Below are 22,398 nucleotides of genomic sequence, written 5' to 3'. Positions count from 1 at the left end.
AATGAGGAGAAATGCTTTGATTGTTGAGAATGGGATGAAGAAGAAAAAATTCACTTGAGATATCGCGAGTTTCTTGGCTACTTATACGCATCTACATGACCAGCTACATGCCCACATACCGACTTCCCCTGGCGACTAAGTTGCATCCCCATCCACGATGATACTCTCCAATTCCAACAAATTCATGACGACATTAAGCTTAACTGGTAACCGAAGCGGCTCGAGCCTCATTACGCCTTATTTCGCAAAGGGTAAGGCACAGGGTGTAAAACAGCAAGGCCGTCGCACTACTCGTGCTGAATTCTTCCTCTTGGCCATGATGGGTGGAAGTTCTCAGCGGCATTTAGTCTCAGTCTCACGAAAAAGGTGTAGGCAGGAATTCGCGACGTTTCAGCAAGATATGAGGCAGGGTGTGACATCTAGAATATGGAGATCGAGGCTTCGAAGTAAATTTCCTTGATCTCTTATTGGACCCTCAGACCCCGATGGGCAAGGGGAAGACCCGCAGACTGAGACAAGCTCATGCCAAGACGGCCGAAAATAGTAAGTCCTGATTGACGAGATTTCCTCTCCTTGAGCCAATCATTGATCAACGTTAAGTAGCAATCCTATGGCAATCTCTGATTGGGGATTCACCTTGGCTTCGGAGTCGGAATATCTCAGTATTGGCTGAAGAATTTCGAATCTCCGCGTACAGTAACATTCCCCTTTTTTCTACCCCCGTCAAAATGTAACCTCCGACCTTGGCATCTTTGTTCGGGAATAATCCCAGTTCTCACCAACCCCAGTACTCATTGAAACGTCGCTAATACGTATCAAATTGGAATTTTCTACCATTCAGAATACAGTCACTATGCAGACTCAATAAGCTTAAGTCAACAAATCGAATACGGATAGCTAACCGCGATCGCGACGAAGTAGGCTAGATTCTCGTCTCGGAGTTAGCATTACAGCACCAATACTACTCTGTAGCTACCTCGTATATCCGATTTCATCTGAAAACAATTCCTTCTAGTTTCATGCGATTGGTAGTCACTATTATTAACGTGGTCTCGTCACTTGACATAAGAGACCAAGGCCAGCAGCTCCTTAACTCTTTAAGCGCAGATCGGTTTCAGTACAGGCCATGAGACAAACCTTCGGAAATTCTATCTTGATGGTTAAAAGCGCTTGCTGGAAAATGTCAAGTATTGCCGGGATTTACGCTGGGGTCCGCAATGATTTGCGGTGATCGAAGTTCCTGATCGCAAAAGAACAGCACGTAAGCGGGTAGGGCTCTGTGCTCACCACCGCCGAGAGTTTTCCCTGTGCTAATCGCAGCAACTCACTGAAGTGGTAATTCAACGATATCAAATCTAGGTCGACTGAGCAAAGGAGTCAATTACGTATCCGGGGGAAGTATGATGTCCTACAAAGCAAAAATCGCATTTGTTTCTCGTAGCTCTGGTGGATCGTTAAACAATTGTTTAGCTGAATAACATGAGGTAACTAATTGACAGGTCATGAGCACTAGTAGCCACTATTCGCCCAAAAAGAAACCACTGGAAAGACTTGCTGGGGACCCATTTCGCTAACAGCTATTGGTCGCTAATTGGCCGGGTTTCAGCTTACGTCTAGATGTTGATGCTAGTATGCCTTGGGAGCTCGAATAGGCGATCTGTTTGAAGCACTTAAAACTAGCATTGTTGGGGGCCTGTTAAAAAGCTAGACCCTGGATTTACCTTACCTTGTACATAACTGAGACGAGTATCAAAGCTCGTCTTGTTCACTAATGCTTTCGTATTGCGCCAGCCTCCATTTTACCGCCAAGATCTTCATTATGGCTGACATGGCTGGCGTAATTGTCTGGGTCTGCGCCTCCAGCGATCATTCATAGAAACTACTATTACACGCAACGTTATGGCTGAAAATGGCAATTAGCACATCTCTTATTACTTTCCGACGAGTTCTAAACATCTAAATAAAGTCGCCGAACAGAATCTAATTGAGGTTGGTTATTGATCCAGAAACCAGCGTCCTGTACATCAATTGTATGAGATACCTAGTAAGGGAATTGTTAAGACATGCTATGTTTATAAGACCAAGCTAAGATGACATAGTAATCTTAGGGAATCTTTGTAGCGATTAATCACTGTACCAACGGCTGTGCCGCTAACAGAGACTTAGATATACTTAATAGGACTCTGCCCATCGGTTCGTAATCCAATTCGCTCAGACCAAACACACTCAAACTACGGGGGAGCCGCCTGTCACTATTATTTACATAGTATGTCCCTAAGAGCATTAAGTTTTCATGTGATAGATTTGGTGTCTCGGTATTCATCCCATCTTCTACTTGACCCCAACCCGCTGGACTGGGTAAGACAACTACGTAGAACTAGGGCGAGGTCGAAGTCTCTGATCACAACTTACCATCAGAACTAAGTAGCGAACTAGTAACTATGGCTGCTATATGTACCTAGGACCCTTGGTTCAAGCCCCATCGGCGAGCCCAGGGTTCTGTAGACCCCTATTAAGCTCCACACATGGGCCACTTCTTTCGTGCCGTCCCTTAATTAAGACAATAAGCGGTGACCATTTTACAACTATCAATGGGACAGGCGGCTTACATTCTTCAAAAAATATCTCAGCTTGCAATATGGCACGAGCTTAGAGCAAAAGTAGAAAGGGATAATTAATGGGGACCCGCTCAAGACAATAGTCTACCTTCTCGCCGCGAAGTTGCAAAATAGTACGCGAAGTGGGCGATGTAAGGGTCCAAGACAGCTACTTAGAGTAGGACTTGAAGACTGCTTCCTTTCATATGTTTGTTAACGATATCAAATCATGCTAGTTCTATCAGTTTGATATCGATAATAGAGGAAATCATTCTATATTAGCGCTTAAAGAAACGAACGTGCAAGCGAGGCACAATAAGAGCCATCGTTAATGCATCTTGTCGCTCGGCTTCGAGCGCGTGTCGTCTTGCTGATGTTAAGTTTATATAGAGACTTACATTCTCTCATCAGGTATATTGCGTTAGGATAACCCTAGCTACAGTAAAGCGAGGAGCAATAGACCTAAAATTGGTAGTATATGTATCACTAAGTTACTATTCGACGAGTAACTAAGATGATTACGAGAAACCCCTTTCTACCCATGAACTGCTTACTCGATAGGTAACCGCTAGCGTCAGCTCATCTTCCCCTGATAATGACCTCCTTTTAACCTCTAATGTGGTGGGTAGCGCCAATGGAAACAAAAATTACTTGGATGAAAATTTGTAATTTCTTCGTCTAATGAAAATAACATTGATGACGACACGCGTTGGTAGAATTTTGATATGATGTTGTCGATCATCCACGCTGAAACGTATCTGGTTTCCAGGGAATACCACGAGGTAGTGAAGGTAGCAACGTACTAAATAACCTAGTAAGCCCTCTCACCTAGAATAGATACCTATTCAAGAAGAAAGTCTCTATCCTTGAACATAACTTGCCTTCACGCTACCTACGTTTGATTGCCGCCGTGCATATGAAAGAGTCAGGTCCCTCGAGACATCGACGTGATTGAGAAGCCCTCGTCAATCAAAGGCATAAGGGGCTCTAAGCATTTGCAGCCAACAGGCGTGCACATGGAACCCCCCTTACTACCTCGTTAACGAATGTGTGCTTTCTGGTTCATTGAATTCGTTGGGTATGCTGTCACGCGCAACACATTCACAAAGCACTATGAGCGGGGGGATTGTCTTGGAGATTTTTTGATATTTCGTAGAGTTGATATACAGGTTCCTTGATACAATACTGTACACTTCTTACGTTTATACAGCCGTCCTGCCTATATGAGAGCCTGGCCCATGAACATACTCTCCCTAACTTCGGCGACGATATCCTTACGATCGTCCCTGCCCACCAGTACTACTCCTCGTCCTCTCCTACCCATACGACCGGCGCGACCCAAACGGTGGATAAAGTCGATAGTATTATGCGGTACATCGTACAGTATCACATGTCGAACCGCCAGAGTATCGATACCCCTCGAAGCTAGATCTGTGGCTACGATGACTTTCGTGTTAGGTAGGCTCCTTCGTCCCTTTCCGGGTGCTGGTACTACGGCTTCATCTGCCTTGGTCTTCATAGGCTCGGTAGTTGTGAACGAATCCAACATCTCCGATTGCCGCTGCTCTGAGGTATCTCGGTGAAGCGCAACGGCATCAATGCCCTTGGATACCAGGTACTCAGCGACTTCCTGGGTCTTTTCGCGCTCGTTTACAAACACCATGATGCGCTTGACATCTATTTCTCCGGGAACTCCACTTTCGTGCCTCGCAGCGTCTTTTCCAATGGACCATATAGCATCTGCGCAAGCCAGGTCCTTGTTATTCCGGTAAGGGTCCTTCGACACGTCGATAACACCGAGCTGCACACGTCGTGGAATAGCATGGAGATTTGGTGTGGTAAGTCGGACCATATCCGGAAACTCCGTGGCTAGATAGTTATCAAGTCGTTTGGGAATAGTAGCGGAGCAGAGAATGAGTTGCTTCATGGATGGTAAAGCACGCTCTAAAATGGAAGTAGTTACAGGCGAGAAACTCCGGTCGAAAAGGGAATCTGCTTCATCAACTACTAAATGACTAACCCTTGAGAGGATATTTGGGTCGGAGTCGGCTATTGATGCTAATAAATGTGGTGTAGCCACAATAAGGTCAATTCCTGTGGGCGAAAACATGCTCGCGTTGATGACCTTGGCGGAAATATTGGCGGAAAAAAGACTGGCTTTGAATTTAACGATATGTGACAGAGCTTTAGCCACACTTCCTACTTGGTCGACTAGCTCAGCTGTCGGCACTAATACGACGACTTTGGGTCGCGCAGCAGTCGGATGGGGGTCAAATTCCCGTGGACCGGTGTAACCAGGTTCCTTCATGGCCGCCAATTGTTGGGTGAAATATTCTTTGTAAGCAGCGATCGCGGGGTCAGCTGCTTCGGCTTTCTTGAGGGCGTCAATTACGGGCAGCAGGTAGGCTAGAGTCTTTCCCGAGCCCGTTTCCGCTGCCAATAAAAATTCTTGTCTCTCTGTATTGCCTTTTGGTCGAGGTGCCCTCCGTCCCATATTCTGACCTAATATCGCCGGAATCGCAATTCGTTGGATCGGAGTTGGCTTCAAGTCCACCATACCCTTTAGCACATCATTTGACATGGCTTCTTTAATTGAAGGCAAAAGGTCGAATCGGTCGAATGACTCTACTTCAGCTATACCCTCTTTCGTTCGCGCCCTGTGACCATATGATATTGTTGCTAAAGAGCTCTGCATCTTCATCGCCTTAGTTCGTCGGTCGTCCTTTTTACCACTCCTTCTATCCCCGCCATCTCTACTTTCGCTCCGTCGAGGGGCCGTTCTTGATGTAGGTTCACGTATGCGGGCGGATGTCTGATTCATACCACCAAAAGGTCCTTCCGACCTTCTTCGAGGCTTCCTGTCACTACGGTCGGACGCATCTCGTTCCGGGCGACGGGCGACACGATCGGACAAGACCATCCTGGAGGGGCTCGTTCTCGCTCGACCCGAGAATAATCTTTGCGTAGTCCATGATCGGGTTGGTATTTGCGTAGCTCGAATTCTCGTGGCAAATAGACAAGACGGACATATAGGCGCCGTAAGAAAGGAACGCATCCTGCGACTCCTGCGAAATCAGCGTCGAATAGATTATTATCTATTAATTGAACAGAAGTTTGAGGAATTCAAGCTCGTTCCCACTTTCAAAAAATCGTGAAATTTCTGGATCATCACGCTTATCGATAAAAACTAAGCCGTGCCCTTATTTCCTATTACGGTAATTTTGTTGTACTGGGGTATCCTAATTATACCCGATCTAGGCTACCTACAGTATCTAGGTAGGTACATGAAGGTACTTTTCTCTTTCAATTCGCAATAACTTTTTCAAGATTTAGTTTCCTTAAATAAACTATGAGATATGTTATTTTCTCCTTAATAAGGGCTATAAAATGAATCATAGTCATAATTATAGAGCTTTCATCTGCAAAGAAGATCGTGAAGTAATGAGCTTGTAGGAGGATAAAACAACCATAATCCACCGTCCACCCACGCCATCAGCGACTTGTAGCTAACGGTAGGCGTAACGTAGGGCAAAATGTCAGCTTAAGCATACCATCTTCCTTAACTCAAATACAAAGGGTTTACTGTTATCTATACTTAGTTGATCCGCATATCAAGTTATAAGAGTGAATTGCATTTTAAAAAAATGGCAAACGACATCAAGTCCGTGAAGTCCAAGACATGTAGAGATGCAAAATTCAGAACCATAAAAACTACGTAATGGGCACCCACCACGATTCATAACAACCAATGGAAAGTTGGCATACTACCTCATTAGGAAAGCGTCTGTACTATTTAGGTGCTAGCTTAGGCATTTAGGTCAGTAACTTCCACTATAAATGCCCTGCTATTAACGGTATTTTGGGTCTAACTTCTAGGCCCTCACAGCGGTTAATACGAGCTCGAGTGCCTTTGAGACTATCAACTAATTTCCTCCCTTCACTCCAGAACAGCATACTTGATGGTCTTCGTCACAAGCCAACTTTCCAAAGCCTCGTGACCGGAATCTCTCCCGAAGCCGCTTTGCTTGACACCACCAAACGGCGTGTTGGCGTTGGGTCGACCCCAAGAATTAACGGTTACTGTGCCCGCTTCAATCGCATTGCTGACTCTCATTGCCCGGTTGACATTGTTCGTGAAGACAGCAGCATTAAGACCGTATTCAGAGTCATTGGCCTTCTCAATAGCCTCCTCCTCGGTCTTGAAGGGTGCGATTCCTGCCACAGGTCCGAAGATCTCCTCCCGCATGATAGCGTGGCTCTGATCAACATCCGCGAACGCCGTATTAGCGACATAGTACCCATCTCCAGAAAGCTTGTTCCCTCCATGGAGGAGCCTCAACCCATCTGCCTTGCCCCTCTCTACGTACGATAGAATTTTATCGAGGTGGGCTTTGCTGGATACTGCTCCCTTGGTAGTGTCCGCCAATAGGGGATCACCGTGAACCGCATCGCGGCTACGTTTGCTGAACTCTACGAGGAATTTCTCGTAGATCGTGTCTTGGACATAGATGCGACTCCCAGCTAGGCACAACTGCGCATTACTATGAGTAATGCCTAGAGTTGCCCAAAACACCGCGTTGTCGAAGTTGGCATCGTCGAATATGATGGTCGGTCCTTTACCCCCTAATTCCAGAGTTACCTTCTTCAGGTTGGTGCGGGCGGCTGCTTGCATGATTTTACGGCCGGTAGCCGTGCTTCCGGTGAAAGCAATCTTCCTGATTCGAGGATGTTCCGATAGAGCTTGTCCGGCAATGTTACCAAAGCCAGTCAAGATGTTTATGACTCCTGGGGGAAAGCCGGCCTCTTTAATCAATTCTGCGACCTTTTGACCCCAGAGTGGAGTCTGTTCGGATGTCTTCATAATCAGTGTATTGCCAGCTGCAATGGCCACCGACAACTTCCAAAAGAATATCATCCTAAACAACTGTTAGAAACATCTCTAACCATGTGTAAAAAATGAAGTATTGAAGGTCTTACGAAGTATTCCATGGGACGATGGCAGCGCATACCCCAATTGGCTCCCGTCGGGTATATGCAACTCCCTGCGGAATTGGCAAACTAAGACCGTCGATTTTGTCGGCCCAACCTGCAAAGTAGCGAAGGTTCCCAGTTGCGACAGGAATATTAGAGGCAAGACAATTCCTGTAGAGCATTCCAGATTCGAGCGCTTCCAGGGAGGCTATGATTGGAGCATCTCGCTCGATGAGATCTGCTAACTTATTCAATAGATCTCTTCTGACGGTCGGGTCAACCTTCTTCCAAGAGCCAAAAGCTTTCTCGGAGGACTGGACGGCGCGGTCGATGTCTTCACTCTGTGCGGCGGCTACTGTTGCGAGGCGAGTAGCTGTGCTTGGATTCTCCACCTCAAGTGTAGCGCCGTTTGTAGCGGTTACATATTCATTATTGATGAATAGCCCCGTTTGGACTAGGTATCAAATTAGACGCAGAACACAGTACATCCAAGTCCTGTAGGATAGGGAACCTACCAGTGATCTCACGACCTTCGATGCCTTTTAACGTTACTGATGTCATCGTGGAAGATTGTAAGATTGTAAGACTATGTATTGCTTATCGATTCTCTAGAAGCACGTAAGTTTAGAAATGAGGATGTAAACGCGAGGGAGAACATTGAATCGAGAACAAAGATACTCCCTACGCTACCTATTTTTGCTTATTATACAACACACCTAGGTAGGCACCCGTGGCTGTTGTAATGCTAAGTAAATTCGCTCATAATTGGATAGCCGACGTAAAAGTCCGAGCTCTTAGACATATTGCTAGAGATTCGACAATTCACCGCATCTTTAAAAAAAGCAAGTGTGTATCCTGAACGATCCGATTGGCCTTTTATTGACACTGGCTGTCAACTCCTCGGAGTTTGGGATATATTAAACTGGGCGGCCGATACGACGAGGATGCCTTGTCTTGTGAACCCCTTCAAATAATCACTCTAGGGGACAATTGGCGGCAACGATAGTGCGTATATTTTGGCACATCTTCTCCTCATATCCTCAATGGGGAAATTTCCAAAGCCATTGGATAAATTGGGGTGGCATCTAATATCTAAACCGCAACATAGGTAGTGTCAAGTACATCGTCCACCTATAATATAAGTTGTTTCTGTTGTACGACTACTAGTTTACCTGCACGGTGGCGTTCGTTTCTCATCTCGGTTCCAAGCTCAGCCAGCCTCTTTAAGCCTCTTCCGTGATCGCAAGGGCTAATTTATATATTGACGCCACCAGCGCTCGGCGTGTGATGGCTGATGCAGCCACCGTTTTAAGGAGTTTAGGCCCCCTCATCCTACAAATTGTTTCTTTCTTATTTCAATCGGCTACATACAGACATTCGGTGAGTCTTGCGGCTTTTTTATTGATGATAGGGTTCTAGCCGTGTTTTTTCTAAGGGATCTACCCGATGCGCGACAGTCTTCCGTTTAAACCCATGTACCTAAACACGCAGGTACTTACTATAGGACTTTTCCATAAGGGATGGAACAAATTCATACAACTCATGAAATCCAAATAGTAGGCTTTCCAGCTTACCTAAGTAGGTAGGTACTAGGCCAGCAGAGGTCTTTCGTCGAATGCCAGGTCTTGTGTAGGGTACACATGACCCAGGTATAGTGGATGGAAATCGAGTCCATGAGTAAATCTTTATGATTATAGAAGGAGCTTGAAATACCTATTTGGCGCTGGCAAAACTCATGCGATAATAGTTTCCTACTTAATACTAAATATTAGGTATCTTTACTAACTTGCTTCCACGGCTTATGTTACATAATTCCCGAGTCTCGCCTTACTGATATGGCTCACTAATCAGTCCGTGTAAGCAGGATTTGCGTCAATCTGAATGTGGAGCTGACCTATCGGATAGCACCGAAGTGATATTACCTCGAAGGAACAACTACAGTGGTATATTAGGCGAGATAGGTTACGTGTGTAGTCGACTAAATACGCCGTCCCGATCATATCAATCGTCCATATATAATACTATGACTCGAACCGGTTATGTGAACCCACATCGAGAAAGTTAACCTCGGAAGTTGAGCTTTAGCTTGAATCTCTGTTTCAAGCGTATTCAAGCGTATCATGGTTCCCCATGGATACCGAATATGGCTAGAATAGCTTTGCTACCCTGGTTAGTACCCCCGCAAAACTGGTCGAAATAGCACGATTAAGGGTCGATCAAAAGAGGCACGGAAACGTTGATATCGGAGACATATCAGTATAGATTAATAATGAGCGAAAGGATTGGTCGGAGCATCCGCAATGCCTAGAATCCAGAAATATCGTAGCTGCCTATAAAAGGGTGCGAGCGATGCGTGCACACATTCTCGTCGATTTACTACGCACCCAAAACCTTCATCTTATACCTATATCTAAGTGTATATTCCCAAGATGCCGAAGCCAACAATCGTGCTAGTCACCGGCTCCTTTGCGCCTCCGGGATTTTATGACAACATACTTGAAATCATTACGCAAAGAGGCTATGAAATTAAAGCCTTGCAATTGACTACGGTCGCCCCAAAGGCAGGGCCCAGAAAGGGGCCGGCGGCAACTATGTACGATGATGCTGCCTTAATCGCCAAAGAAATAGAAGCCCTCGCGGATGAGGGTAAAGATGGTAGGCAACTATCTCCAATTCTCGGGCCCATAAGTCTCTTAATACTACCGATCCGCCCAGCCATGGAATATGCTAACTATAAATGGTATAGTCATTCTCCTTTCCCATTCCTATGGGGGTATCCCGGCTTCTCAGAGCACCAAGGGCCTCACGAAGAAGGAGAGACAAGAGCAAGGCAAAAAGGGGGGTGTCGTCAGGTTCCTGTATAAGACGGCGCTAGTCCCGGCTCTTGGAAAATCATCCACAGATCTTCTATCACAACAGCCTCAAAGCAATCATATTGATTTTGGAGTTGATGTCCGTCTCCCCTATCTCGTAATTGCCGGATTTATGACTAAACTCCACAAAAACAGGAGAACGGATACCTCTACTATGTTGATCCATCGGCTGTAGCCGACTCGGTATTTTCGGATATCCCCGATCGCGCGGAAAGGATCGTGTGTGTCAACAAGTTCGAGGTTCATTCAGCTGTCAGTTTCACCAATGAATTGACCCACGCTGGGTATAAAGACGCGCCAGTGTCGTACCTGCTCTGTGAAGAGGATGAGACTATCCTACCTAAGTTTCAGAGGCTCGGGATCGATACAATCGAAAGGGAGAGCGGCAACAAAGTCGATGTTACGTCAATTAAGGCTGGTCACTGTCCTACCGTCACTAAGCCACAGGAAGTGGTCGACTGGATTCTACGGGAGACAGCAAGGCATGAAGATATCTAGGTTAATGTTTGCGTATCTAAACTAATAGGTTGATTCATTTCCAATCTACTGACCCGCTGAATATTCAATCACACCCATCGATGAATATCAGACATATAGGGCTTTTGATCACCTTGAAAATAGAATAGGGGTTAAAAGAGGCTTCGCTGAATTTGCTGTAGCGAAACACTTGGGTTCATTATACCAGCAGTGATTGAACTAGGATGTACGCAATCCCTTTCGCTATATGTGTAGTGATTAGGTTTTTCTAGCAGTTAGGTGGGCGAATTCCACCGTGCTTGGCCACCCAAATTCTACGGCACAGCCCCCTCAATTGTAACACTTCACAAGTTCGCGAAGCCCCTTTTCTGAAGTGACCCATCAAATTAAGGCAGCTAAGTAAATAATTGTGCCCATGAAGTACACAACTAGGGGACTTCATATAAAATAGAATTCCCTCTCAGGGAAAGGGACACAACGATTCTCCTTAACCTACCTAATCACTATGACGATGACTATACCATTCCCTGTGGGTCTTGTAGACCCATATGATCTATAACCTAAGTAGTTAGTAATAATCCAACAGACGTACGTAATCGCTCCCCAGAACCCGGAGATAATGCACGATTCCACTATAAACTAGTAAGAATTCCGAAGGCCGAAGGATTTCTGTAAGGTACTTTTGAATACCTATGACATCCCCCCTTAAAAGCCTATACAACGCTGAAACTTTCAAGCGGCGTCTGAGTTGATCGCCTGACCATGTCAAAACATAGCGAGGCTTGTTGTCGGTAAGATATTTAACTCTGAAATTATTGAAAATTATTGAGGATGTAAAACTAATAAATATGGTATCCACAGAATCCCACCCGTTGTCGTTGAAGGGTACGAGCCTAAAGGCACGTATATCGAACTCAATGGTACCAAGACTTGTAAGTAAATTATATAGATGATCCCTTTCGAGTAAGGAGGAAAAGCCTTCTAAGACAGCCTCAATATTCAGACGTGACTGGCCCGGCGGACTCGGAAAAGGCAATACTATCAGTCTACGATGTCTTTGGTTTCTTCCCGCAGACTATTCAAGGGGCAGATATCCTCGCGGAGGGAGACACTGAGAAGAAGTACCAAGTATATGTGCCTGATTTCTTCAACGGAAATCCGGCCAGGATCGAGTGGTACCCACCGACAGATGACGATAAAAAGGCCAAATTAGGAAAATGGTTTGAGGATGGTGCTTTAGTATGTATATATTCATGACTTTGGTGTTTCTCTTATAGGTACTAACGTCATTTTATAGTGGCCAAAACATCTACCTAGAGTTCGAGGTTTTCTAGAAGCAGCTGAAAAGAATAACCCTAATATTAAGTCATGGGGTGTCATAGGTTACTGTTGGGGAGGAAAGTTGACTAGTATGCTTACTGGTGAAGAAAACGTGCTTTTCAAAGCGGCAGTCCAGACGTCTCCTGCTATGATAGATGCAGGTGACGCCGCGAATGTCAAAATCCCGATGATGGTATTAGCCTCTGGTGAGGAAAACGCCGAAGATGTCAAGAAGTACGAAGAGAGCCTCACGGTCCCTAATCACGCCGAGATATTCGGGAATCAGGTTCACGGCTTTATGAGCGCTCGCGCTAACCTTAAAGACGACAAAGTGAGGGCCGGGTATGAAAGGGGTTATCGGGTTGCTCTAGGATTCTTCCATGATTACTTATAATGTAGATCTTGGCCCTTTGATTTCGTGCGCAATGAATACGATATAACTTATGATTAATTAGTTTGAATTGATAGCAGCCATTGCTTGGTACGGGTTGTAGATACAGTGGAATAGTTGATGTGGCGCCTTGACTAGTTGTCCACTCGATATATTAAGATTGCAACTCCCCTTTGACACTGATTATTAGTTGCTTTAATAGCTTTGATTAAAGAAGAGAAGCTTGGAACGACATGGGTTCGGTTTGGATCAACATACTTATCATGCATGTTTTCAGTAAGTTTTCTCCTTCCAATGATCTCAAAATTAAAGATGGAAGTCTTTCCCTCGTTAAACATTGAGCATCTGGCCTCAAAATTCCTGCCGAGTTTCCTCTATGACCTTTTAACTCTTAAGTTCATTTTGTTGCTTGAATCGTAATAAACATCCGAACTTTTGATTATTAGTTTGGTCGGAATTACTAGTATCTACATCCTTACGCTTCGCATGGTGACACTGAGAACTTCAATATGCCACCCGAGACAATCATAGGATATGATTTAGAGAATGAGGACTAGCCACGAACCGTCCTCGATCTCACTGGCTACTTCACCTTTGCGACTAATCCTTAAGTGACTTTCAAGATGCACGAGCTCAGTCCGTCGGAAATTCATTACCACGCACCTCACATAGATTCGGTACTCGACCCGGTTGTCGTAGCCCGCGTAATAGGAATGATGGATAGAGGCAAAGTATGGATGGGAACCCCATTCAATGCACATAGATCCCTCCCCAAACCCATTTTGCCTATTCGTCATGTCAATACACACGACGGTCTTATATTAGATCGATTCTGCATTCGCCGACGATACACTCCACTACTCTCGGGACTGAAAACCATGATGATATACGCTACTGTAACCATAGTCAAGGCAAATTGGCTGCACCCAGCAGGCGCCGGTTACGCATTCGCGTTCAACAAGTCGCCATCAGGAACTTATGCGAGGAGTGGTTGTGAAATATCCTTTTTATATGTGAAGAATAACCCAACTTTCCCCGCCGCCAGAACGGTGGCTTTACGGGGAATTTCCATCACTAACTATCGAAATATCAGAAGAATGTCGGGTTGAGGTATCAGCGAGGATACACTTCCGGTCGTTGGTAGGGGAGGTTAATTACAAGCAAACTCACTAAGCCAACTCGTAGAGCTGACTAGGGATGACCAATACAATATGCACCTCCTGAGCTGGAAAACAGACACTTAGCAGCATACCACCCACCTAACGATTCGCATAGGGATAACTCATCCGAACCCTGCTGTCGTGGTTGAGTGGTGGATTAAGAGTATTCTTACTAGAACCAGCCAATATTCATAATAATGGATTGAGAATCTGACTCTTTTAAATATTAGATTTTCCTGGCCAATCCACGAAGCCGTGATTCAGGTCCAGGTGACAGGATTGCTGTAGATTTTGTATATGTTCAATAAGAAATTCTCTCAACTTGCAATATCTTTCCTTCACCCTGCAATCCTCAATACAGGAAAAAGCGAATTACGATTGAGACTCTAGACCAAATCTGCAGATATCTTCAATTACCTTAACGAGTACCCTTTACGGTCCTACCTATTTCAACATGCAGCGTAGACACCAATGCAATAATCCGGCGAACTGCCCGGTTTGTCGGCGGACGGCTCAACGGACTGCCCAACGGACTGCTCGCCGAGCTGCTGGACAATGTGAACGTTGTATGAACTCAGTGTGTGCTGGTAGCCGGAGATTTTGTCAATTCCATCTCGACAGCATGCGAGAGCAAAATGCTCGAGAGATGGCAAGGCAGAGGGCGGAAGGCATCTATGTTTCATGTCCACGACCGGCGGTACCTGGATTAACTAGATGCGAAGTGTATCAAGTACAGCGTCAACGGCAGGAAAGAATACAACGTACCGATAGGTTGAGACAGGGGTTGTGCACACGTGGGGGTTGCTCTAACCCGGCGGGCGACAGTACACAGCTCTGCCATTACCATCGAATACAGCATGAGATAACACGCCACCGGTCAGAGGTGAGAAGGTTTGCGACCGGGCTATGCGTGTATTGCAGCAACCCTGTGGTACCTGGCATGACCGTCTGTGAGCATCATTGTGAGGCGTCTCAGAGTACCCAGGAGAGGTACCAACACAATGTAGCCGGTCAAGCGCACCCGCCTCCGCCCCCGGCCCCGGAGCCCGAAAACGATGAAGAGGAAGAGGAAGCCGAAGATGGATTTAACTATGATTATTATGATTTTCATGACTATGATCCGGCTCGGTCTGGGCAGGGACACTAAGGAAATAATGTCAATAGGTACACAACATCAATACGCATCTAGGAGGGTTTTCTGTGGAGTAACATGGGAAGTCCGAACAATCTAGAAGGAAGAAAGATGGCTCTATTATTAGAACTGGCATGTTAGACACTCAGACACTCTGGTCATTGATTTCGGGTACCTAGATAGACTTAAGAATAGAACGCTTTCTGTTTTTTTAGCGGCTTCGTGTGTAAGTCGATGCTTGCGAGTGTCTATGAATTTGATAATTCGATGTGGTAGCTGTAGTGATAGGTGATTGATGAAAAAATAATAAGAAGGTGAAGTAGATTAGGTAACTAAGATAAATAAAGTCATTGTCGTACCTAGATTATCTAGGCGGTCGATGATTGGTTGGGTCGACATTGTGGATACCTGTTATTTTATGGGCCAATGTCCAAACATGGAAACGCGCCTCAACGCGTCAAGCTCATTTTCTTACCCACTCCACTCCTCCCACGCTACACGCCTCCAACCTCCCACATCCATCAACTCAACTCAACTCGATTAATATTTCTAATATTCTAACTTCAGGATCGTAACCCTCACTACCTATCTACCATGCGGTGATAGATAGGTGATTCTTACAACGGAAGAAGAAAAAAAGAATTCTCATTTATCAACCAATCAATTTCACATAACACCACAACAATCATTCAATTTTATTAACCATGCCGCGACCCAAAAGAACCCGCGTCGCATTGACTCGAACAGTTCCAAAAGCGACAAGTCCAGAACCCGCAACGACACTACCAAATCCTACTGATCCAGGTTCCGATATTTATGATGTGAGCGATCGCGAGAAGGAAAAGGCAAAAAAGAAGCGGGAATCAATGGAAGAGAAGACAACCACTACCCGCACGCGATCAACAACTCTACACCAGGCCAAGGCATTGGAAGACGCGCGAAATCGTCGCGACTCTGCAATGGAACGCCTGGAAAATATAACATCAACTGCCAGCAACCGAACAAACGAATCTGCTGAGCAATCGGATCTTTCAATTGAGCTTGGGCGCAAAGCGGCCGGGACCCCGCAACAGAGGAGAATGGCAGATATGTCAGGATTAGACCTAGACGATGCCGATTTCGATGATTTGAATACCACATTTGATACAGCGGGTCCAGCGAGCGCACAACGATCTGCGGACACGTCCTCTATGTCCGCCAGTTTATTCAAGCGTCGACCCCGCGCCGGAAGTTTTCTAAGTAGGGAAGACGGTTACATTCGACCAAGCAGCCGAACAGGTCCCAATACTCCGGGTCTTAGTTCGACCTTCAACATTGGTGTGTTCAGGAGAAGAGCACGAGAACCTAGTATCCTGGGTACAGCGCAAAAGCCGCGCCCTCAAAGATCAGAGCCCGAACCAGAGCCGGAATCGGAAGAAGATGACGAAGAGGATGTTGATGAGGATGGATTTGCGCCTGAAGCTGAGTCCACCCCATTGAATCGTTCGAAGAGGCGCTCTGGAGAAACAGAGGCCGGTCAAGGATCACCGCAAATCTCATCACGCGCAAACCCACGCAAGAGAAAGTCTTCGGAGGGGCACGAGCGCCGCCCGCGATCCTCCCCATTCGAAGAGAGAGTGCCTGCCGAGGAGGTAGCAGTAGCACACTCGGATTCAATCCTGTCTTCTCCTCCCTCCACCCCTCTGCCTCGACAAAGTAGCAGTAGGCCAGCAACCCCTATTATGGACGAGGAACTTATGGCCCCTCCTTTAAGCAGTAGTTCGTCCGCAGGAGATTCGGAGATTTGGCCCCCTCTACAATCATTAGCAAGAGGTCGTACAAAACGCCCTGTCTCCGCGCTCCGAAGGACCCCAGTCCCTGATGACAATGTCTCCGACATGTCGTCTCCACCATCCCTAACCTACTCTCCCAACTACCGCGAACCCTCTCCACCCCGTCGAGCTGCCAAGAACAAACGTGCAGCAGCAGCTTCCAAAGAGGAAGCAAAAGTCATGACGGCGGACCTAGCCGATTTATTACCGCGTCGACGTCGTAGGAATGCTAGAGCTGGTGACGACGAGGACGAGGATGCTGAAGTAGATATCTCTGGTCTAGGAGACGATGATGAGCTCTCATACATGGACGTGCGCTCGCGACGACATCCAGCGCGACCAACCTCTCGGCCGGGAACCTCGAGGAATCAGAATGCTGCGGTGAAGAGCAGACCCGCCTCGCGTGGCAAGGCAAAGCAACAACAGCAGAAGACACCTAGCACTAACAGACGTGCCACAATCACCTACGGACGAACTTCGGATAAAGAAAACGAAGACGCTGGCGAGAATGAAGAAAACTCGGCAGAAGAGGACGAGGGTAACGATGATATTGATATTGATATCGACCCTACAGTTGGTGAAAGTAGCCAGGCTATGGTGATGCGCATAGGCGAGGAGCTGAAGAACGCAGCACGCAAGTTCCAGGAGGTGGATAAGTGGCAACTAGACTATGAGGAGATGACACAAAGCAGTTCTCCACGAGATGCGCGTTAAAATCATTCATTACTTTGCTTCGAAATTTTATTCTTGATGGAAGGGAGGAAGTGGTTACCCAGGGCGGGTGGGGATGAGGAGTATGGACGGGGTTATGCTTCATGACACGCGATGCTTTCTACATGCATCTTGCTTGAGCTTCTGGCGTTGTGTGGTGTGGTGTAGTCAATTAGTCGAATTTCACGACTACGATACGAAAAGTTGCTTGGAGAATCAGTCTCATGCTCTCGGGACGGAGGGGATGATAGCTTGATACCTCAATTCATCAATATTAACCATCCAGTTTATTTGCTTCGCACATCTATTGCGCAGTTTCTTTTAAATACCTCGTAGCCGTGATGATAATGTGACCATCAACCACGCTTTGTGCCAGAAACCAGATAATAGTCATAACGTATAAAATCATACTCTTCCGATAAACGCCCATTCCATGCATTTCGTAAAATTCGTAAAACCGGCTATTGTTACACCTAACCATCACATCTTTCACAATCCGCCTTTCGATGAGAAAGATACGCTCAGTTGTTTTTCTAATGTCTTATGATTTTAGAGCCACGCTTTCCAGCGTCTGGCCAACCGTGGGAAGCAACTCAGCGATATTATTCGCATCTCGCAAAGCCACGGTCACGGCATCTGGAGCTAAGCCCGTCATCCGGAGTTTCTGTATTAAGTCAGTTCAGCAATTCTCATTCTAAACCTCCAGACCACCGAAGCATATCAAAATCAACAGACAAAATATGGAACGTACCGTCTTAACTTCTTCAAATCCAGCCTCTTTAACAGTATACTCACGCATGACTTCCTCAGCATCGAAATCGACATAGACACGCGTATCCCGAATCCGCACGACGACGTTATCGAGTCGCATGTATAATCGGGCGAGGAGTAACATGCGATGCTCATGCACGCGTACTTTGACGCTGAGAACGCTGATACCGTTGTCGTCTAGCTCGCTTTCGTATAGCATTACCTCATCGAAGAAAAGAATCGGGTCGCGACGTTTGAGAAGTTCGATTGGGATCGGTTTAGATGTAGGCGTAAATGGATGTTTGTTTTCTATTTTCTCTTGCTCTTTTGTACCTTCTTCGCTGTTTGGTGTGTACTCTGGAGGTGGAGGTGGCAGCAGCGACGACGACGACGAAGTCACAGTCCCTCGATATTCAGTGCTATAACTCCAATCATACGGTTTAACCACATCTTTTATTCCCGCACTCGTCTGCTCGCGGCTCGCGGACCAACTCTTCGCATACGCGACCTGGAGCATTTTTTTATCGGTCTTGTCGACGGCATCTAGCGCATCGAAGGCGTTGAACTCGATTCCCCAACCGGTTGGGACGTGTCGTATAGCTACTACGTTGTCGCCAAATATCATCTCTGGAACTGGGATACCTAGCGCTTTTTCCATGGCGTCGATGGGCCCGGCTTTGGAGATGGGAAGTTTGCGGGATGATATCACGAAGGCGCCTTGTCGGTGCGAGGTTGTGGCTTGAGAGAGCTGGTCTGGCCGTGGGAAAGGCTCGTTGGGGAGGGATGTTGGTGTCGCCATGGCTTCTTACGCGATTCTGTATTTCGTTGTAGTTATAGTTGAGGTTTATTTGTGGAGTAAAGGGATCAGGCTACCAAAGTAAAGTTGTCAATGTTAAAATGAGGTACAATTGTGAAGGTACAACCCAAAGTGAGAGCTCCTTCAGCTTGGAGGGGCAGACCTTCGTCACAGTGGGGGTTTCTCGCTTCCAAAACTGTGGATTTTTGGAGAGTGATGGTCCAAGCTCCTACCAATTATAGAAGCAATTTACAGGGGCTACTCCACTATATCAGTTTGATGTAGTGAATGTGATGAGCGACGCCATAGTCATCTGTATTTATTCTTCGCTACCTCGTAGATTGTTAGGTTATTCTGGTATTTACTAGTATCTTGACATTTTGGAAATTCTATCCTACCAGTTAGACAATCTAGAAGCTATCGCAGCTGCGCAGCTATGTCTTGAGAAAAGGTTAAACACCAGACACACTAGAATACTCGCGAATTTCTTCATGGTCGGAGAACGAAGTTCATTATTAGTTGTTCTTCAAAATCCTAATTAGTCTTGATTTTAAATTGGAACTAATCTCTGGGTAACGGCATGTTACGGCCATCTTCGGATGAGCTAATGATGCAGGCAAGCGATTCGATGCCGTACCGTATCCTCCGATGAAGGATCTTCATCAAATCGACGATCTCGCGCGTCTGGTGGCTGGTGTAGTACACGAACAACTCAGCCCTTCCCCCCACCCAGACAGGGCAAAGCCGACGCCTGCATGAATGGCTTTTCTGGACAGATCCGAGGGGTGGGTTTAGGACGGACAGGAAACTACGGTGGATTCCCGCATCTATCTCTGGTCCAACCTGCATCACGGATCAGACATACCTAAGTATGAAGGCTTGTGACACATAAGCCCAGTAAAGCGGTGGGATCCATATACGTAGCCTTCCCGTCGAAATGACAGATTTCTCCAATCCAATGTAAAGCAGGTTGGCAGGCCGGTGTGGCTTAGAGGTGAAACTATTCTCTACTCTCTCACACACGACCTGCAATCCTAGCTCTCCTTGCCTCCTCATCCTTATTCGCTGCAACACGGGCCAAGAAGTCTTGCCTGTTAACAAAAGACTCTTTGGACTTGCCAGCCAATTCGAGCTCATCCTTGATGCCCTCCTTGTCGACGAAGCCTGCCCAGTCCATACGACTCTTCTCCACCACATTCAACTTCTTAGCCTTGGCTTGTTCACGTAGTTTTAATCGCGCGGTCATGCCGAGGTTTAGATCCGCGCGTTGTGATATGCCTTCAATTACCGGCTCGAAGATAGACCGGAATGCTTTTCGAGGTTTCCGTCTAGGTTGGCCATCTTCGGCTTCGGCTTCTGCAGCCGCCTTCGGATCTTGAGAGGCGAGGTACAGTGTTGCTTCAGCCGAATCGCGTGGTACCAATTTCTCTTCCGTGTGAACCTTTCCAGCGAAGTTGTATGTACGTTTTATCTTGATCATAGCCCCCGGCTCGCCAGGACCAGGTTTTTCTGTCTGTGATTTGTCCCGTATGCCTTTAGACGATGCATCTAAGCTCTCGTCTTGTGTCGGCCGCTGGTTTTCCTTCTCCGCGTCCGTCTTAGAAGGTATCACCGGGTCCGCCGTCATCTTCGCCCATAAATCATCAACATCAACGGTAACCGGCCCATTAACGACGCGTGTTTTCTTCTCTGCCTTCTCGTTCGCTCGCATACTCCGGGTCTTAATCAGCCCACCCTCGCCGCCTTCGTCATCTTCCGCAGAGCCATCTTTTCGTTTACTCTTCTTTTGCCGTTTCTTCCCTCTTTGTATTATCGCCTCATCACCTGAATTTCCGAAATCTTCGTCGCCGGCGGCTGCGTCAGCACTGCGTTTTCGATTCGGCACTGCGACTAATTGGACTTCTTCATCTTCGGATTCGGAGGCTTCCGCGCCGTCTCCTTGAGGTGCCGCGTCGGGCGCGAAATCAGAGTCTTCTTCGGAGGCATAGTCTTCGTCTATTAATTGTTCTTGAGCCATGGTTTATTGAAGCGCGTATTGCAACAATTAAACTATGGTTTATTCGTACTTGTTCGTAGGGGAAATGCGACGAAAAATAAAATTGTTACATGGAAATGTTGAAGATGCTCGGCGATCGTAAGAAAGCGCTAGGGAACTTTTTGAGCTTGGGCCATCGATGACACTAAGCGCGCCAAGAAAAGCAGGGGTCGCCTTCTAAATGCCCTAAAGATCATACGCTAGGCCGCTGAAAGGCCTGTAATGAACTGTCACATAGAATTATTTTATTGCCCAAGGAATTAAAATCGACAAACACCAAATTCTACATCAATTCAAGATGATTTATTTGCTTATTAAGGATGTAGCTACAGTGGCATATGAATATTGATATGTCCCCTAGTACTTTCTCGATCTTTTTCAACCCGATATCTATCAGGAGTCGACTTCTTCAATCACTTAACGCCTCAGAGACCCCAATAACCCTTCACGAGGTAGGCAGCATAAGCACCTAGAGTTCCAATCGTGGCCAGAGAACCCCAATAACCAATCGGTCGACCAATTCCCATTCCATTGATAAGACCCAATTCAACATGCAAGATTCGGAATGTCAAGAGAGCACTAAGAATGGCGGTAAGGGTCCTTCGGTTTCCGCCGTTCAGCTCGGCGAATGCTGCGAGGGTAAGAGCTAGCGGTACGTTCTCGAGGAAATTTTGGTGGCTTCGGGTAGCCAAGTATAATTTGTTGTTTGGGTTGCCATCCTTAGATGAGTTGTCGCCAAGGTAGTGTTTGTCTGAGAGCCGATGGGCGACAACTCGGTAGCTTAGAAAGGTGAAGTATGCGGAAAAGGGTAGCGCGAAGGTGCCAGTTATAGCTGTCATGACATAAGCAATACATGTTAGTGTAAGTCCGCTGCGATTGTCTGATTTAAACGGAGTCAATAGTTAGAACTTACGCAATAGAGGCGCCAGTAATGGAGTCTGTAGTCCGATTGCAGTTGACATTTTGAATGGTATAGAACAATAATATTTTAGATATTTCTCGAGATGACTAGAACAAGTAGAGAGATGTTTGTGTTTTGGTAAGTGAAATTAAGTTTATTAGAAGCTAGAAAGTTACCTAAGCCTTTAACGAGTCTAAAAGTCTCTCAACTCTCGATTAAAGTATCTTGACATCACCATTCTCTTATAGTTCCTTTTCGGTCCCTTCTGAAACGACCGTTCCCTTTTCTTCTCCACGGCTAAATACTACTCAAACTTGAACCGTATTTCTTGTTGTCTTCGCTGGACGCCTCCGCTCTTAGATCTATAAGCGACCGGGACAAGGTTATATTTTTCGAGGCCGTAACATTACAACATTACTCCAGCCTCTCTACCCACCAACTATCCGTTATTGGAATTGATTACATACTACGCA

General features: G+C 46.3%; 8 protein-coding genes across 8 annotated transcripts; 3 read left to right on the top strand and 5 right to left on the bottom strand.

The window, feature by feature from the left end:
* Positions 1-3,715: 3,715 nt before the first annotated feature.
* Positions 3,716-5,747, bottom strand: F4822DRAFT_415652 (P-loop containing nucleoside triphosphate hydrolase protein). The gene has a single exon (XM_051459249.1). The coding sequence runs from the start codon at positions 5,650-5,652 to the stop codon at positions 3,817-3,819; it is 1,836 nt and encodes a 611-aa protein (XP_051310365.1). The 5' UTR covers positions 5,653-5,747; the 3' UTR covers positions 3,716-3,816.
* A 530-nt stretch (positions 5,748-6,277) lies between these two features.
* On the bottom strand, positions 6,278-8,855 carry F4822DRAFT_415650 (aldehyde dehydrogenase). The gene is made up of 3 exons (XM_051459248.1): positions 8,084-8,855; positions 7,575-8,022; positions 6,278-7,513 (listed from the first exon to the last, which is right to left on the bottom strand). The coding sequence occupies exons 1-3, from the start codon at positions 8,127-8,129 to the stop codon at positions 6,535-6,537; spliced, it is 1,473 nt and encodes a 490-aa protein (XP_051310364.1). The 5' UTR covers positions 8,130-8,855; the 3' UTR covers positions 6,278-6,534.
* Positions 8,856-9,542: 687 nt separating this feature from the next.
* On the top strand, positions 9,543-11,063 carry F4822DRAFT_367561 (alpha/beta-hydrolase). Its single transcript, XM_051456214.1, has 3 exons — positions 9,543-10,223; positions 10,315-10,520; positions 10,577-11,063. Exons 1-3 carry the CDS (start codon positions 9,998-10,000, stop codon positions 10,937-10,939), a joined length of 795 nt encoding a protein of 264 aa, XP_051310363.1. The 5' UTR covers positions 9,543-9,997; the 3' UTR covers positions 10,940-11,063.
* A 2,782-nt stretch (positions 11,064-13,845) lies between these two features.
* F4822DRAFT_415640 (uncharacterized protein) lies at positions 13,846-15,224 on the top strand. The gene has a single exon (XM_051459247.1). It carries the CDS (start codon positions 14,244-14,246, stop codon positions 14,934-14,936), a length of 693 nt encoding a protein of 230 aa, XP_051310362.1. The 5' UTR covers positions 13,846-14,243; the 3' UTR covers positions 14,937-15,224.
* Positions 15,225-15,545: 321 nt separating this feature from the next.
* Positions 15,546-17,715, top strand: F4822DRAFT_367484 (uncharacterized protein). Its single transcript, XM_051456210.1, has one exon. It carries the CDS (start codon positions 15,626-15,628, stop codon positions 17,444-17,446), a length of 1,821 nt encoding a protein of 606 aa, XP_051310361.1. The 5' UTR covers positions 15,546-15,625; the 3' UTR covers positions 17,447-17,715.
* On the bottom strand, positions 17,716-19,459 carry F4822DRAFT_367531 (TIP41-domain-containing protein). Its single transcript, XM_051456213.1, has 2 exons — positions 18,195-19,459; positions 17,716-18,107 (listed from the first exon to the last, which is right to left on the bottom strand). The coding sequence occupies exons 1-2, from the start codon at positions 18,990-18,992 to the stop codon at positions 17,985-17,987; spliced, it is 921 nt and encodes a 306-aa protein (XP_051310360.1). The 5' UTR covers positions 18,993-19,459; the 3' UTR covers positions 17,716-17,984.
* On the bottom strand, positions 19,460-21,306 carry F4822DRAFT_367530 (BCNT-domain-containing protein). The gene is made up of 2 exons (XM_051456212.1): positions 19,910-21,306; positions 19,460-19,832 (listed from the first exon to the last, which is right to left on the bottom strand). Exon 1 carries the CDS (start codon positions 21,004-21,006, stop codon positions 20,005-20,007), a length of 1,002 nt encoding a protein of 333 aa, XP_051310359.1. The 5' UTR covers positions 21,007-21,306; the 3' UTR covers positions 19,460-19,832; positions 19,910-20,004.
* On the bottom strand, positions 21,228-22,395 carry F4822DRAFT_367487 (membrane-associated, eicosanoid/glutathione metabolism protein). Its single transcript, XM_051456211.1, has 2 exons — positions 21,938-22,395; positions 21,228-21,856 (listed from the first exon to the last, which is right to left on the bottom strand). Exons 1-2 carry the CDS (start codon positions 21,984-21,986, stop codon positions 21,450-21,452), a joined length of 456 nt encoding a protein of 151 aa, XP_051310358.1. The 5' UTR covers positions 21,987-22,395; the 3' UTR covers positions 21,228-21,449.
* Positions 22,396-22,398: the final 3 nt, after the last annotated feature.

Source organism: Hypoxylon trugodes (assembly GCF_022578975.1).
Source record: "Hypoxylon trugodes strain CBS 135444 unplaced genomic scaffold F4822scaffold_9, whole genome shotgun sequence".
Lineage (NCBI taxonomy): Eukaryota > Fungi > Ascomycota > Sordariomycetes > Xylariales > Hypoxylaceae > Hypoxylon > Hypoxylon trugodes.
This window is presented reverse-complemented; position numbering and strand designations above follow the sequence as displayed.

Bases quoted from the DNA above. Each gene is read 5' to 3' on its own strand.
- F4822DRAFT_367531 (XM_051456213.1), bottom strand. From the start codon at position 18,992: ATGGCGACACCAACATCCCTCCCCAACGAGCCTTTCCCACGGCCAGAC. The intron at 18,108-18,194 runs GTACGTTCCATA...GACTTAATACAG, and splicing joins GATTTGAAGAAGTTAAGACG to AAACTCCGGATGACGGGCTT.
- F4822DRAFT_367487 (XM_051456211.1), bottom strand. From the start codon at position 21,986: ATGTCAACTGCAATCGGACTACAGACTCCATTACTGGCGCCTCTATTG. The intron at 21,857-21,937 runs GTAAGTTCTAAC...ATGTCATGACAG, and splicing joins ATTACTGGCGCCTCTATTGC to CTATAACTGGCACCTTCGCG.
- F4822DRAFT_415650 (XM_051459248.1), bottom strand. From the start codon at position 8,129: ATGACATCAGTAACGTTAAAAGGCATCGAAGGTCGTGAGATCACTG. The intron at 8,023-8,083 runs GTAGGTTCCCTA...TTTGATACCTAG, and splicing joins CGAAGGTCGTGAGATCACTG to TCCAAACGGGGCTATTCATC. The intron at 7,514-7,574 runs GTAAGACCTTCA...ACAGTTGTTTAG, and splicing joins ATCGTCCCATGGAATACTTC to GATGATATTCTTTTGGAAGT.
- F4822DRAFT_367561 (XM_051456214.1), top strand. From the start codon at position 9,998: ATGCCGAAGCCAACAATCGTGCTAGTCACCGGCTCCTTTGCGCCTCCG. The intron at 10,224-10,314 runs GTAGGCAACTAT...TAAATGGTATAG, and splicing joins CGCGGATGAGGGTAAAGATG to TCATTCTCCTTTCCCATTCC. The intron at 10,521-10,576 runs GTCCGTCTCCCC...CCACAAAAACAG, and splicing joins ATATTGATTTTGGAGTTGAT to GAGAACGGATACCTCTACTA.
- F4822DRAFT_367530 (XM_051456212.1), bottom strand. From the start codon at position 21,006: ATGGCTCAAGAACAATTAATAGACGAAGACTATGCCTCCGAAGAAGAC.
- F4822DRAFT_367484 (XM_051456210.1), top strand. From the start codon at position 15,626: ATGCCGCGACCCAAAAGAACCCGCGTCGCATTGACTCGAACAGTTCCA.
- F4822DRAFT_415640 (XM_051459247.1), top strand. From the start codon at position 14,244: ATGCAGCGTAGACACCAATGCAATAATCCGGCGAACTGCCCGGTTTGT.
- F4822DRAFT_415652 (XM_051459249.1), bottom strand. From the start codon at position 5,652: ATGCGTTCCTTTCTTACGGCGCCTATATGTCCGTCTTGTCTATTTGCC.